A 12,555-nucleotide genomic window follows, 5' to 3' on the forward strand; every position below is an offset into this window, starting at 1 on the left:
CACGCACCCCGTTTATAGCTCGCGGTCCGCGGCCTTGACAGGCTTCTCACTGTCTTCCTCCTTGTTGCTGGTGACCTTGCCACCCTTCCAGCCAAGCGCGGCGAGACGCTCGGTGAGGATGGGGTGGGAGTAGTGGTAGCTAGCATAAATCGGATCGGCGTCCATAGTGCTCAGGTTCTGGATCTGGAGCTTCAGGAGGGAGGATGCAAGCTTGTCGGAGTAACCAAGGTTCTGGGCAAATGCATCTGGGGGGGTACTGTTAGTAAAACCGAGAGTATATGTGACAGGTTGAACGGAGCATACCGGCCTCAAATTCGAACTTCCGGCTGAGGATGTTCATGAGAAGCTTCACGACAGCATCCATAGGAGCCAGGGCATCGGAGAAGAGCAAGAAACCAATCATGATAGGCTGTTCGTTGATGAATCCGAAGGACTGGTACAGTGACTTGTTGTTGACAAAGACGGAGAAGAGAGCGAAGATGTAGAACATGTGGGCCTGGATTGCATAGTTAGTGATAATTCGGCAAAACAGCAACTGAGAAAGTTCGTACCTGGGCAATGCCGAACAGCTTGGTGGTGTGGCTGAGGCTCCAGTGGCCAAGCTCATGGCCCAGCACAGCAACAACCTCCTCAGGCTCGGTCTTCTCAATCAGAGTATCGTAGATGACAATGTGCTTCTTCCATGGCAGACCGTAGAAGTAGGCATTACTGTGGGCACTGCGCTTGCTGCCGTCAATAACGTGCAGCTCGGAGAGAGGGAAGTTGAGTCTCTTGGCCAAGTTTTCGACACCGGTCTTGAGTTGACCGGGCTGAAGAGGCGAGAGCTTGTTGAACAGAGGCAGAATCGCAATCGGGTAGATAGTAATGGCGAAGACCTGGAGGAAGACACCGAAGAGCCAGAGGTAGTAGTAGAACGAGCTGTCAAACTTCTGGACAATTTTAAGAATGGCACTGATAATGGGAGTTCCCAAGACAATTCCAAGCATCTGACCCTTGAGCATATCCGTAATCCAGAGCTTAACCGTCTGCTTGTTGAAACCGAACTTCTCCTCGAGCACAAACGTGTTGTAGTAGGAGACGGGCAGCGAGAGGATGGTGCTTAAAATGTTGAAACCGAAGAAGAATACCAATGTTTGACAGATTTCGCCTTGGAACCGACCAGGAAGGTACCGAGCCAGCAGCAGACCGCTGAGGCCCCAGAGCTTAGGGAGAACATCACCGTAGATGAATGCAAGGTTTTGGACTTGACCGTAAAGACCGGAAACGAAGCTGAACTTGGCCTTTGCGCGACCGTATGCCTGTGATGATATTCCAATGAGCCTCTGTATATGGCATAATGCTCTGTGATCGGGTTCATACCTGACTCTGGTCAAAGACCTTCTGGGTAACCTCCCCTTCGAGAACCTTGGGAGGCTTCGTCCGTTGCAAAAACTTGTACTGGCGAAGTGACAGGAAACCTTCAAGGACGAACTGGCCCAGTGAAAAGCCCACAAGCACGTTCTTCCATGGGAAGAACGGGCGATCGAGCAAGCGCGCCAATTGCTGCAGGAAGACAGTCATTAGCGACATGTCCACGATAGAAAGCACATTCACCGTGGAAACATGATGATATCTCAATCAAAACAACTTACCTCGAGGATATACATGATTGAAAACGCGCAACTAGCCGAAGAAAGAGGGCGTTGTTCAAGGCAGAAGATGCTACTTTGTTATTATCGGCCGCCTTAGTCAGATCTCCTGCATGTCAGGATCATCCCATGGCCCCGGGGGGCCTAACGCAACGTCCATCTCAGGAATTGGGCCTATTAATTGACGAGAATCTTGTTCATTCTAAACCGAATATCTGGGGTGCGAGATGAGGAGTTAATATGACTATATTGAATTTTACTCTGCCAACATTAAAGGTAAATGAAGGGCTGCTACAACGGTCGATCAGCACAATAGTCGAATATTGTAGATGTCATCATTTGAATGTTAGTATAGCTTGTGATTCCCTGTATGTTACAATACCTGGTGGTCAAGCGTGCATGGTCATTACGTTGTGAGGAAATATCGAGTGGTGGTAGTCATACATGTAGTACCTAGGTAGAATATATACATCCGACATGCGGACGATCTAGTGGGAGCATCGATCTCATTTGCGAATGTTTTTGTATTCCCATCAGACGAAAAGCCCATCTGTAAACAGAATAAACATGCAGAAGCTCTTAAAGCTGTGCTGGTCCTAACTTCCCTGCATTTTAAACCCAGACCTGTACCTATAGGCCTATCTACATAAGATCCGATGATGCAGACAAAAAACCGAGCAATGAACAGGAAACCTCTTGAAAACAACTCCCTCGTACGATGGAAATAAAAAGCACATATCTTATTCGCCGACTTCACCAGCATCCCCGTTCGTCGTCCGTCCCTCAGACCAAACCGTAGCACACAGTCGCAGACCAGATAAAGTGGTCGCTGACATGCATGAAGCAGGTAAACCGATCAAGGTGGCGACAATACAGCGTTGCATGACTCCTCCATCTTCTCTATTCAGCCGGGGAATCAGTTAAATCACGTCTTTAATTCTCTGATTCGTTATGACCATAAAACTTTTTTGCAATCATAGATCGCAAGACTCGTGTTCGAGGGTCGGTGGGGTGAGGTCGTTGTCCGGGGATATAGGTAGCAAGTGTTATGTGCAAATCAAATTCCCCGACATGACAGACCTCATTCCCCAAGCTCCCCATTTCGAACTGGGAAATCGTTGAAAGGATTGCTTTACTGCTGCACGGGCTCGAGGGTGTTACCACTGAGAATCGAAACAGTCAGCATTTGTCACTAGAAGTAATACCAAACCCGTAGACTTACGCAACAATGTTGGCCCATCCAATCAGACGCCAGTGCTTCTCGATTCGGCGACTGATGGCAATCTTCTCGCCAACTTCCGTACAGGCGGGGCTGGTCAAGCTGAGCTTAGCGGCATCGGCCTTGACACCGAGGACCTTGGCACCAGTAGCAGTGGAACCGATGTTAACCATCAGGACTTCGTTCTTAGCAAGCTTGGCAACCTTGGCTTGCTTGCCATCGGCGGTCTTGACACCCAGAAGACGGCGGAGCAGGAAGTAGTTGACCTCAATCTCAGTGTAGATAGCGGGGAGACGGCCACGGTGACCGAGAACGAAACCAACGAGACGATCGGCACGGCAAAGCGTGGGGTCGACGCGGGTACCGACACCGATCAAACCACCGGGAACGGCAAACTTGAGGTCATTGTGCTCAGCGAAGAGAGACACAATGCGAGAGAAAATGGGACGGCACTGGATCTTGCCCTGCTCATCCTTGGTGACGAGACCGGGACGGATCTCGATCTCATCGTTCAGCTTTACAACACCGGTAAGGATGGAACCACCGGCAACACCACCCTTGAGCTCATCGATCTCGGCACCGGGCTTGTTGACATCGAACGAACGAATGATCATCATGTGAGGCGTAGCCTCGAAGTTGCGAAGGGGGATAGGGATGGTCTGGACAAGGGCCTCATTGACAGCGTCAATGTTGTACTTCAGCTGTGCGGAAATAGGGATGACCGGCGATCCATCAGCAACGGTACCGCGGATGAACTTGAGGATAGACTGGTAATGCTCAAGGGCATTATCACTTCGCATGAGGTCAACTGTTTTATTTTTAAACGTCAGCGCTTCGTTTCATCGGCAGTTTGACAAGAAAACCATGGTTTTACCCTTATTTTGGAGAATGACGATGTGGTTGAGTTTCATGATTTCAATGGCGGCCAAGTGCTCCGAGGTCTGGGGTTGGGGGCATGTTTCGTTTCCGGCGATCAAGAGGAGAGCAGCATCCTAGAAAAACGATGTTAGCTTATCACAAATCCCTCGAAATCCTAATTGTTGCAGTGGTGGAGAATGAAACCTACCATGACCGCGGCTCCTGAAAGCATGGTGCTCATCTGCGCAAAGCTGATTAGAATCGACACCCAAAGAGAAACCGAGTTTCCCAAGATACACAAGAGAATAAGTACTAACCAGAATATCGTGACCTATGATTGAAGATTAGCAGTGTTCTAACTCTGGACAGAGAAGATCTAGCAAACATACCAGGGCAGTCAACGAAACTTTTTGTTTTTAGATTAAAGGTTAGCTTATACCCAATGAATCAAGGATGGAACTCCAGTTTGGGGGTAGATTGGGGATTGATGGTACCTGAGGTGGCGCTGTATCAGAGGTTAGATTAGGTCCACTTGAGGAAAGGCTCTGACTTGGACTTCAGAGGGGAAGGAGCAGGAGTACTTACCAGCAACCGGTAACGGCCTGTACATCCTTCACGCTCACAGGGAGGGTCGATCTCCTTCTCACTCTTGAAACTCTTGTAACATGTGGGCCGAGGGCATTCGGGGCTGTCACACTTGTAGATTTTCGCATTGGCATAACCAAGCTTAATGGTAATGTTGCGCTCAAGCTCGTTCTTGAAGCGGACGGTTTGAACCTCGGAGATCGCCTTGACAACGGTGGATTTGCCGCTAAGATTGTATTAGTATGCATGTAGGAAGAAAAAGGCAAGGGAAGGTGTCTAACTGAGCGACATGTCCGATGGTGCCTGATAATCACGTCAGTAAATTTGTTATATAGCAAAATTGGACCTAATGAATGAAGTGTGTTTCTGAACGCAGAAGCTTTCAAAAACCAACGGTCACATACCGATGTTCTGAGTAGCTTGCCGGGCAATGATCTCAGGTGAAAGAGGCGTCAATTTTGACAGATCGAGCGTGTCCGGGTTGGGCTGCTCGGGGAGTTCTGGACGCTTCGGTTGAGGAGCAGGCTCGGACTTCTTCATAGCAGACTTGAGAGGTTTCTCTTCCTGCTCAAGGGGCTCCTGGTCCTCGACCTCTCCGCGGGCATTGTGGGCATCGAGTAAAGGTGAGCCGGGCTGGGATCCCTCGTCAGAGAAGTCGCCGTTGGATGCCATAATTGCGAAATGGAATAGGAAATCAACTCGCGATTAACAGCAGCGTTGAATAAAAACGCAAGTGGCTAAACGAAGCGTGTGGGATGGTAGAAGGTCGGGTGAAAATTGCTTCCCGCGATATGATAATGAAAGAATGTAGGTGGGGGGATTGTGTGTAGTGGAGAGCCGGGCGGTGTCTGGATGGCAACTCTACGTTTCCTACTACGTTATAACACTTTTAGTAAGTATACTAGATAATATAATTCACTTGGGCGTTTGTTTCAAGCATTATGTATACAGGTTTAGTGCTGTCTCTTCCAAGGTTGGTTTATTGTGGGTGACTCATTCATCTTTATCTAAGAAAATCCTTGACAACTACACCATGAAGTGCGCCACACCAGGTTTATAGAGCAGCGACAGGAGTAACATACGTTAAATGATTCTTAGGTGAGTTGAATACTGATATTGAAAAGAAAAATGGTAGAAAACATAGTCATAATTATTTTCTAGGGCAATAATCCCAGGTTCTTTTCATACTCATGATACATTGTTTGCCACTGGGGATCTATTTGACGGTATAAAGGGTATAACAGTTGAGAATAATGAGGTTACTCATCGTCACTATCACTCGATGACTCCCCTTCATCTTCGGAGTCGTCTTCGGAGTCTATCAGTGTAGACGGGTCCTCCGCAGGCAACATGACGAAGGCAGCCATGCATGTGATGCGGTTACCAGTTTCATTTGTCGTCAAGAGCTTCCCAATCTGAGTCGTATCCTTCTTTTCTTGCTTTGCTGCGGAAACTTCTTTTCCACCAACCTTCCAAACACGGACAACTCCGTCACTGTTGGCGGTGACGACCAAGAAGTCGTTGCGGAATTCCTTTGCTTGACCCTCAAGAGTGAGGATCTCGAAGTCCTTGATGCGGCCAGGGAACCCAGCTTGCTTTCCACCAACCTGAGCAACAGGCGTAGCATGAGGAATTGAGCATTCGGTATCATCCTCCGCATTTTTCAGTTCTTTGGTCGAATAGAAGATCACTCGGCCATCCTCCGTAGAGACAGCCAAGAAATCTTCCTTTCCACCACCCTTCAAAGGCAAAGACACATACTTCATCTGGTGAAGTTTGCTCCGCGGGCTAGGGATAAGTCTGCACCTGGGAATCGAGTCCTGTGCTAATAGTCAGAAATTTGATCAATGGTATACCATCCAGATAACTTACGATTCCGAACACAACTGCACCCCATTCGAATGCAACGGCGAATTCCTCTCCCTCAGAGTCCCATACAATGCGCCGACCTTCGCCTGTGCTCCATCTCGACTCCTTGACACCTTGTAGGACTTCCCTGGTGAAGTTCAACACACCAGCCTTTCTGCCGGTCACGAGATTCCACAATCTCATGCATCTCTCTCCTCGTCCAATACTCAGCATCAGCTTCATACTAGGGTGCACTGCAAAGTGGTTCACTCCAGATGGAGCAGCTCCGGGAGGCGCCGTATCACCGCTTGGCCGTCCTTGGATTTTTGGGTTTGGTGCTTTGATAGTGGATACGACGGTCCAGTCGCGGGTCTTGGAAACCGAGATTGTGTTGTCCTCTCCGGCTGCGAGTAACTTTGTCCGCGAAGGGAAACTCAACGAGGTAATACTGGCAGTGTGGTGCAACAATGATCCTAGCTCACGGTTTCTGGGGTTTTCGAGGATCTTGTTTCCGGCGAAGGTCGGCACGGACGGATATTCTTCATTCACGGCAGGGAGTGCGGCGGAGATCGAATACAAGTTGATGCGCTCATCTGTACTACCACTGGCCAGCATCACCTTTTGGGCATCGACAGGGTCGGTGGGTTTAGGCAGTGGTGACAATGCTAGACAACGAATTGCAGATCCATGGGCTTCGAATAGGAAAGTATCCATGCATTGGATGGCCGGAGAGTCACCTTCAGCCTTTGTTTTCAGGCTGGAGGCAGGGATACCAACGGTGAAGCCATGGAGCACCCGCTCATAAGAGCCTGTAACAACTTGGATAGTGAAAGCTGCATCGGGAGTCTCTGGAGGAGTAGGGGCGGATTTGGTAGCCTTGGGAGGAGTACCAGCCGTCTTGTCCTCCTTGGGGGTGTCAGTTCTCTTGCGTTTCACCATGATTGCTCAAATAATGATCGTAGTTTGTTCTATCGTAGATGTGAAAGCTTGATCTGGAGAGCGGACTACTTTTTTTCTTGATTTTCTGCCGGCGGTTTATCGGCCGCCTTGATAGGAAATAGATGCCTTGTGATAAATGCCTTATTGCCATAAATATTAGGTGTTTACTATATTTTATGCCTGAGGCCTCACATACGCAAGCGGAGAATTGAATGTCAGAACAATAATACAGTGCGTTACCAGTTGATGAGAGCAGCCTTCTAAAAAACACATAAGTCTTTGACAACCATATTATAGCTCATTAAAGTAGACATCATTCTTGTATCCCCAAGTTGATATCACGTTCTATTTTTCCCTCCATCATCAAAGGGAATTTTTCAGAAGTACCAGGTACCTGGCCAAGCCGTGTATTTTTTATAGAGGGAGCGAGTAACTGGTTGTACCTAAACCAACATCTTTCCCGTTCTTCCACATTTTTCATACCGCCCTGTAACCTCATTTTCACCCCCTTCGAAAAGATCCTGCTCCAGGTGCTTTTCATCGCCTCCTACCCTCCACCCATCTTTTTCATCTTTTTCGAGCGATTTTTTCCATCTGGATGACCTCGCTCGATCAGTTCCCCTTGTTCCCGCGTTAATCGGATGCTGCGTTCCGAAGCTAGACTCCATGCTCCGTGACGAGCTCCTACGATCTAAAAACGATGAGATCGCGTAAGTATTAATTTTTTCGACGGCGGGAATTCGATTGGGAAGCCTAGAAATGATGAATTTGTCGCTAATTTGGTGGTTAGAAACTGTTTGTCGCGCAGAAAGCGCAAGCTCAGCGCATTGTATCTAGCCACGGTCGGGTTTGGCGCGACCGAGGACGCTCATTACCACCAGAAAGAACAGGCCTTCCTCGACGCCAATGATCTCTCCAAGTAAGTCCAATCGCCTTGTCTCTCTGCCAGTGGAATCCATTTTGCATTTATTTATTTTTGTTTATAATTTCCCAATGCTGATTCCCTGTCTAGAGGTCGTTACTTTAATGAAGCTACTCTTCCGCCGCCAACCCATGCGCGCGCGCGCTCACCAAGTCGAAATGCAATCCCCCCCGACAACCGCTGCCACCACCAGCACCAAAGCTGTCGCTGGGATCACTTCACCCTCAACCGTTGATGGCGGAGCTCCGCATGCGACCGAGCCTCAACAGCACGGAACGCCCATTCTAGACCAACCTCAGACCGCGACATCTCATCTCCCACCTACCCCCGTGGATACAACCGGAACACGCCGGCCATCAGTGCCAGCTACCAGCCCTAGGCTGCCAAGGGATCTCGACGTGCCACCGATCGCTGTGCAGTCACTCGACTCATCGCGCGCCGAACAGAAAGCTAGTGTACCGGTAGCAGAAACGTCGCTCAGTGCCCACGACAATGACGCAACGATCTCCCCCCGCGTGTCGAAGCCAACCGCGACTGGGGTTCCATCACTGGAGATTCCCTCTGACTCTCTTCGAAAGAAACACGAAGCACGACCCTCTGTTACACTGGGACCATCTCAACACGAACAACCACCATCACCTGCCTCCTCCATTGACCCTTACAATAATAATACCCCCGTCCCAGTTGCCGCATCACCCGACACAAGCCCCGCAGAAGAAGTGACTGAGGAGGTTGGGGCAATTGATCGCCCAAAACATAAGCATGACCGATCTGCCCACCCTCGCCCGAGCTTGGTTCCCTTAACCCCAGACGAGCAATTGCGTCTCGAAGAAGCTCGGTCGAAACCGGATAAACCTGTGAATGATGTGGTCGCCGACATACCTTCGTCGAAAGAGGTGATTGTGGAGAGTGTGGACACCGGGGTCGATACAGATCGCATGGACGTTGACCAGGAACCTGAGCCCGTTCCTTCTGAAGCGAAAGCACCACAAGAACCACAGACGACTGTGCAAGACTCGTTGTCACCAACCGCACAAGCCGAAGTCGCTGTAGATTCAACTGTCGAGACTCCCACGGCCAAAAAGCTTTCTATCCCCCCCAACTCAACCTGGCTCGGCGCAACCAGAGCGCATGACTACTCGGGTATCATCAGGAGCCATCCGGCACAAATCTGTTTCCGAGATCCTTGGGGAAACCCCTAAGAGTGTCACTCATGATAGGAGCCACCCAGTTACCCCGTCTGATCAAGGCTCTCCGGATTCTGTCGCGAGGATGCGCTTCAAGGACCGCAAGGAGCGGGAGAAGGAGAGAAGCCGACTCTCGACTGTCGTGTTTCCCAAGCAGCCAGCTCAGCAGGAGAAGGCCGACTCTACGGATCTGACGCATCGAGATATGGATGCAGTTGCCAAGCTGAACGAGGAGCAAGACTATCTTTTCACATTATTCTTGAACAGAGCGTACGCTCCTCCCCGGGGAACAAACCTCAATACCCTGCTGGCATCCGCGCATAAGACCTTGAGTACTAGTAATCATCTGCTTGAATACCAAGAACAGATGGATTGCCGTACCCTCCGGCGAATCTATGCTCTTCAAAATGCAAACCGATGGCCACTGCGGCAATTAAAACGCTCTGTTGAACCTCCCCGCCAGGGCACACATTGGGACGTTGTTTTAGATCACATGAAGTGGATGCGAACTGACTTCCGGGAGGAGAGAAAGTGGAAGATCGCTGCTGCAAAGAGTTGTGCCGATTGGTGCGCAGAATATGTCAACAGCGACGTGGAACATCGGACCTTACTTCGTGTCCAAGCAAAGATTCCAACGGCAACCGTGACAGAAAAGGACTCCTCTAAGGCGGTTCTCAGTCCACCCTCCGACGACGTTGGCGATGAAGTGTTTGGTGTTTCTCATCCCACTCCAGATCTCATGCCATCCGCCGAGGAAGAATCAGTCAGTGATGGGTTCAATGATGAGCCTCGACACGACATTCATGACGCAGTCGCCCCCGCTGCTATCTTCTCCTTGGGCTCGGATGAGTTCAACTTCTCGATTGACATGACCCCTGCCGCGGAAAAGCTGTTAGACGAATTGCCGATATACGGACCACTCCAGATCGCCCCTGGCACGAACGCACCGGCATTCAAAGTCTCCCCTGACACAGTTTGGAAGACGGAACTACTGCCAGTGTCCAAATTTGCATCGGCGAAGATTACCTTCCACGATGACGATCATCCTCGTAAGCGGAGCCGATATGACTACTCCCAGTACGGCAATGATTCGGATAATCGGATCACCGAATTGGCACCCGAGCAGACAAACGTTGCGCTGTTCCGACCGGAGAACAAGCCCATCCGTGATCGGATTCACCCTGGCCATCAATTCCGGCCTCCGACTGAACACCCCATGCCATCTGTTGGTTTCTTTGAATCACGTTCGTCCTCGCAATGGACTTTCGCTGAGGATGATGAACTCCGACGCTTGGTCAAGGAGTACTCCTACAACTGGTCTCTAATTTCCAGCTGCCTTACCCCACCATCACTCTTCACCTCTGGCGCCGAGAGACGCACTCCGTGGGAATGTTTCGAGCGATGGGTAGGGCTTGAAGGTCTTCCTGCAGATATGTCCAAAACCCAATACTTCCGAGCTTACCACCAGAGGCTTGAGACTGCCCAGCGCACTGTGTTGGCTCAGCAACAGGCTGCCCAGCAACAGCAGCAACAACAGCAGCAGCAGCAAGGCGCCAACGCTCAGCCTCAGCCGCCCGTCCGCCGGAGGACTACTCAGCCTCTTCGGGTTGACCGGAGACGATCTTCGAAGCATCTTGCTTTGCTTGATGCCATGCGAAAGCTGGCCAAAAAGCGGGAAACTATGCTTCAGAAACAGCAGCATGGTATGTCTGGAATAGAAGCACGTAACATCATGGCAAGAACTCTACTGACATTTCATCTCTTAGCTTCCCACCTTGCTTCATTGCGCAAAGCCAATGAGGCTAACCAGCCCAAGCCTCCGATCTCGTCACCGGCTGAGTTCAGCCGGCTGAAGTACGACAGAGAAATGAAGCTGCAGGAAAGGCAGGAACAGTACCGCCAGCAAATGATTGCGCAGCAAAGAGTGAGTGGTTGTTAACGTTCCTACCTGAAAGCACTGTGGCTTATCCCCTATATAGGCTAGTCTCGCAGCGCAGCGTTCCGGCCAAGTACCTAACCAGCAGCAAATGATGAATGCGCCGGGGCGTAACAACACCATGCCCCCCACTTCCAACCCTAGTCTACCAGGTGGAACTCCGAACGGAATGACAAACGGCATTCCTCCTAGTGCTGGTGTCAATCAAGCCCGCCCTATCCCAATGCAGAACATGCCTAATGGTGCACAGCCCAATGGTCAGATGCCCAATGGAATGGCCATGAAGATGATGCCGCAAGCTCAACTGCAGCAAACGCCAGGGGCACGACCAGGCCTGCCAATGCAAGCCTCTCCTGATAACACGCGCGTCATCCGAGAAGCCAATCGATTGCAAGAGCAGCAGCGTCTTCTCCAGTCTCGGCAACAGCAGCAGCACCCTCAGCAGGGCCAGCAATTCCACAACCCGCAATTTGGGTCTCAGGGATCGCCGAACATGAACATGTCAAATGTTAACGGTACACCTAATAACCCTGCTATGATGGCTGCCCTCCAGAACCAAGGGGGAATGCAGAGTCCATCGTTCCACGGTGGTACACCACAAGGCGTCTCAACCCCGTCGCCTCGTATGGGTCAGCCCAACCCTCTTTCGAGCGGCGTTGTGCCCCAAATCAGCACTCTCCAAAGCCAGATTCAACGTACGAACCCTAATATGCCCCCTGAGCAAGTGACCAAGCTGGCCACGGACCGACTCAACCAGTATCAGCAGCAGCAACAGCAGCGCTTGTCCCAACAAGCAGCGATGAATGCCGCTGCAGGTAGCATCAATGCCAATGCTGTCCAGGCCAACTACCAAGTCCCCCATGAGGCTAACTTCCAGGCTCCGAACGGTGGTTCTGGAATGCAGGTGCCTCAAAACCAAGGGTTCTCCCCGATGATGCGGGTTCCCCAGCCCGGTCAACAAAACCGCGTTGGCCCGACTAGCTCACCCGCCATGAACGGTGCTGCACCTCTGCCCAGTCGCAGCGCCACTCCTCAAAACCAGCGCAGTGGCAGTGCCCAGGCTGGCGCCGTTCAAGGTTCCAGCAAGAGCCCGCACGCTCCGGCTGCCCAGACGGCAACCAGCTAGGAGATTTCTCAACTTGTTCCTCTCCTCCCCTACAATACTTTTGCGGATCTATTTTCTCTCCCCACTTTACCTTCGTCTGTAAATACTTACACCAACCCTTACGCTGATTTATTTTTCTCTACACTTTGTCCTTCACCGTTGATTCGGATTCTCGCGCTACACCGTCACCGACACCGTCACTTACACCTACCCCTACCCCTATTTGTTGACCTCTACCGCATGCGTGTTTTTTTTATCTGTTTTGGCCCGTTGAAAAGATGTTCATCATTTATTTGAACTTGATGTGCACTGGCTCTTTTTACACCAG

At 50.6% G+C, this 12,555-nt stretch overlaps 4 protein-coding genes across 4 annotated transcripts; 1 reads left to right on the top strand and 3 right to left on the bottom strand.

Annotated features, from left to right (window-relative positions):
* Positions 1–12: 12 nt before the first annotated feature.
* Positions 13–1,646, bottom strand: N7489_010251 (zinc metalloprotease; the record flags this gene model as incomplete). Its single annotated transcript, XM_056716000.1, has 5 exons — positions 13–245; positions 304–496; positions 552–1,298; positions 1,360–1,542; positions 1,632–1,646. 5 exons carry the CDS (start codon positions 1,644–1,646, stop codon positions 13–15), a joined length of 1,371 nt encoding a protein of 456 aa, XP_056563622.1.
* Positions 1,647–2,760: 1,114 nt separating this feature from the next.
* Positions 2,761–4,962, bottom strand: N7489_010252 (translation initiation factor eIF2 subunit gamma; the record flags this gene model as incomplete). The annotated part of the gene is made up of 10 exons (XM_056716001.1): positions 2,761–2,791; positions 2,851–3,655; positions 3,722–3,839; positions 3,914–3,946; positions 4,023–4,036; positions 4,095–4,111; positions 4,200–4,210; positions 4,291–4,516; positions 4,572–4,593; positions 4,695–4,962. The coding sequence occupies 10 exons, from the start codon at positions 4,960–4,962 to the stop codon at positions 2,761–2,763; spliced, it is 1,545 nt and encodes a 514-aa protein (XP_056563623.1).
* Positions 4,963–5,549: 587 nt separating this feature from the next.
* Positions 5,550–7,077, bottom strand: N7489_010253 (putative 60S ribosome biogenesis protein Mak11; the record flags this gene model as incomplete). The annotated part of the gene is made up of 2 exons (XM_056716002.1): positions 5,550–6,110; positions 6,163–7,077. 2 exons carry the CDS (start codon positions 7,075–7,077, stop codon positions 5,550–5,552), a joined length of 1,476 nt encoding a protein of 491 aa, XP_056563624.1.
* A 468-nt stretch (positions 7,078–7,545) lies between these two features.
* Positions 7,546–12,248, top strand: eaf1 (MYB and HSA domain protein; the record flags this gene model as incomplete). The annotated part of the gene is made up of 6 exons (XM_056716003.1): positions 7,546–7,787; positions 7,868–7,996; positions 8,193–9,142; positions 9,231–10,889; positions 10,953–11,110; positions 11,166–12,248. Coding segments are annotated over 6 exons (4,221 nt in total), but the record flags the coding sequence as incomplete, so codon positions are not given.
* Between the last annotated feature and the right edge of the window lie 307 nt (positions 12,249–12,555).

Source organism: Penicillium chrysogenum (genome assembly GCF_028827035.1).
Source record: "Penicillium chrysogenum strain IBT 35668 chromosome Unknown utg000005l_segment0_segment0, whole genome shotgun sequence".
NCBI lineage: Eukaryota > Fungi > Ascomycota > Eurotiomycetes > Eurotiales > Aspergillaceae > Penicillium > Penicillium chrysogenum.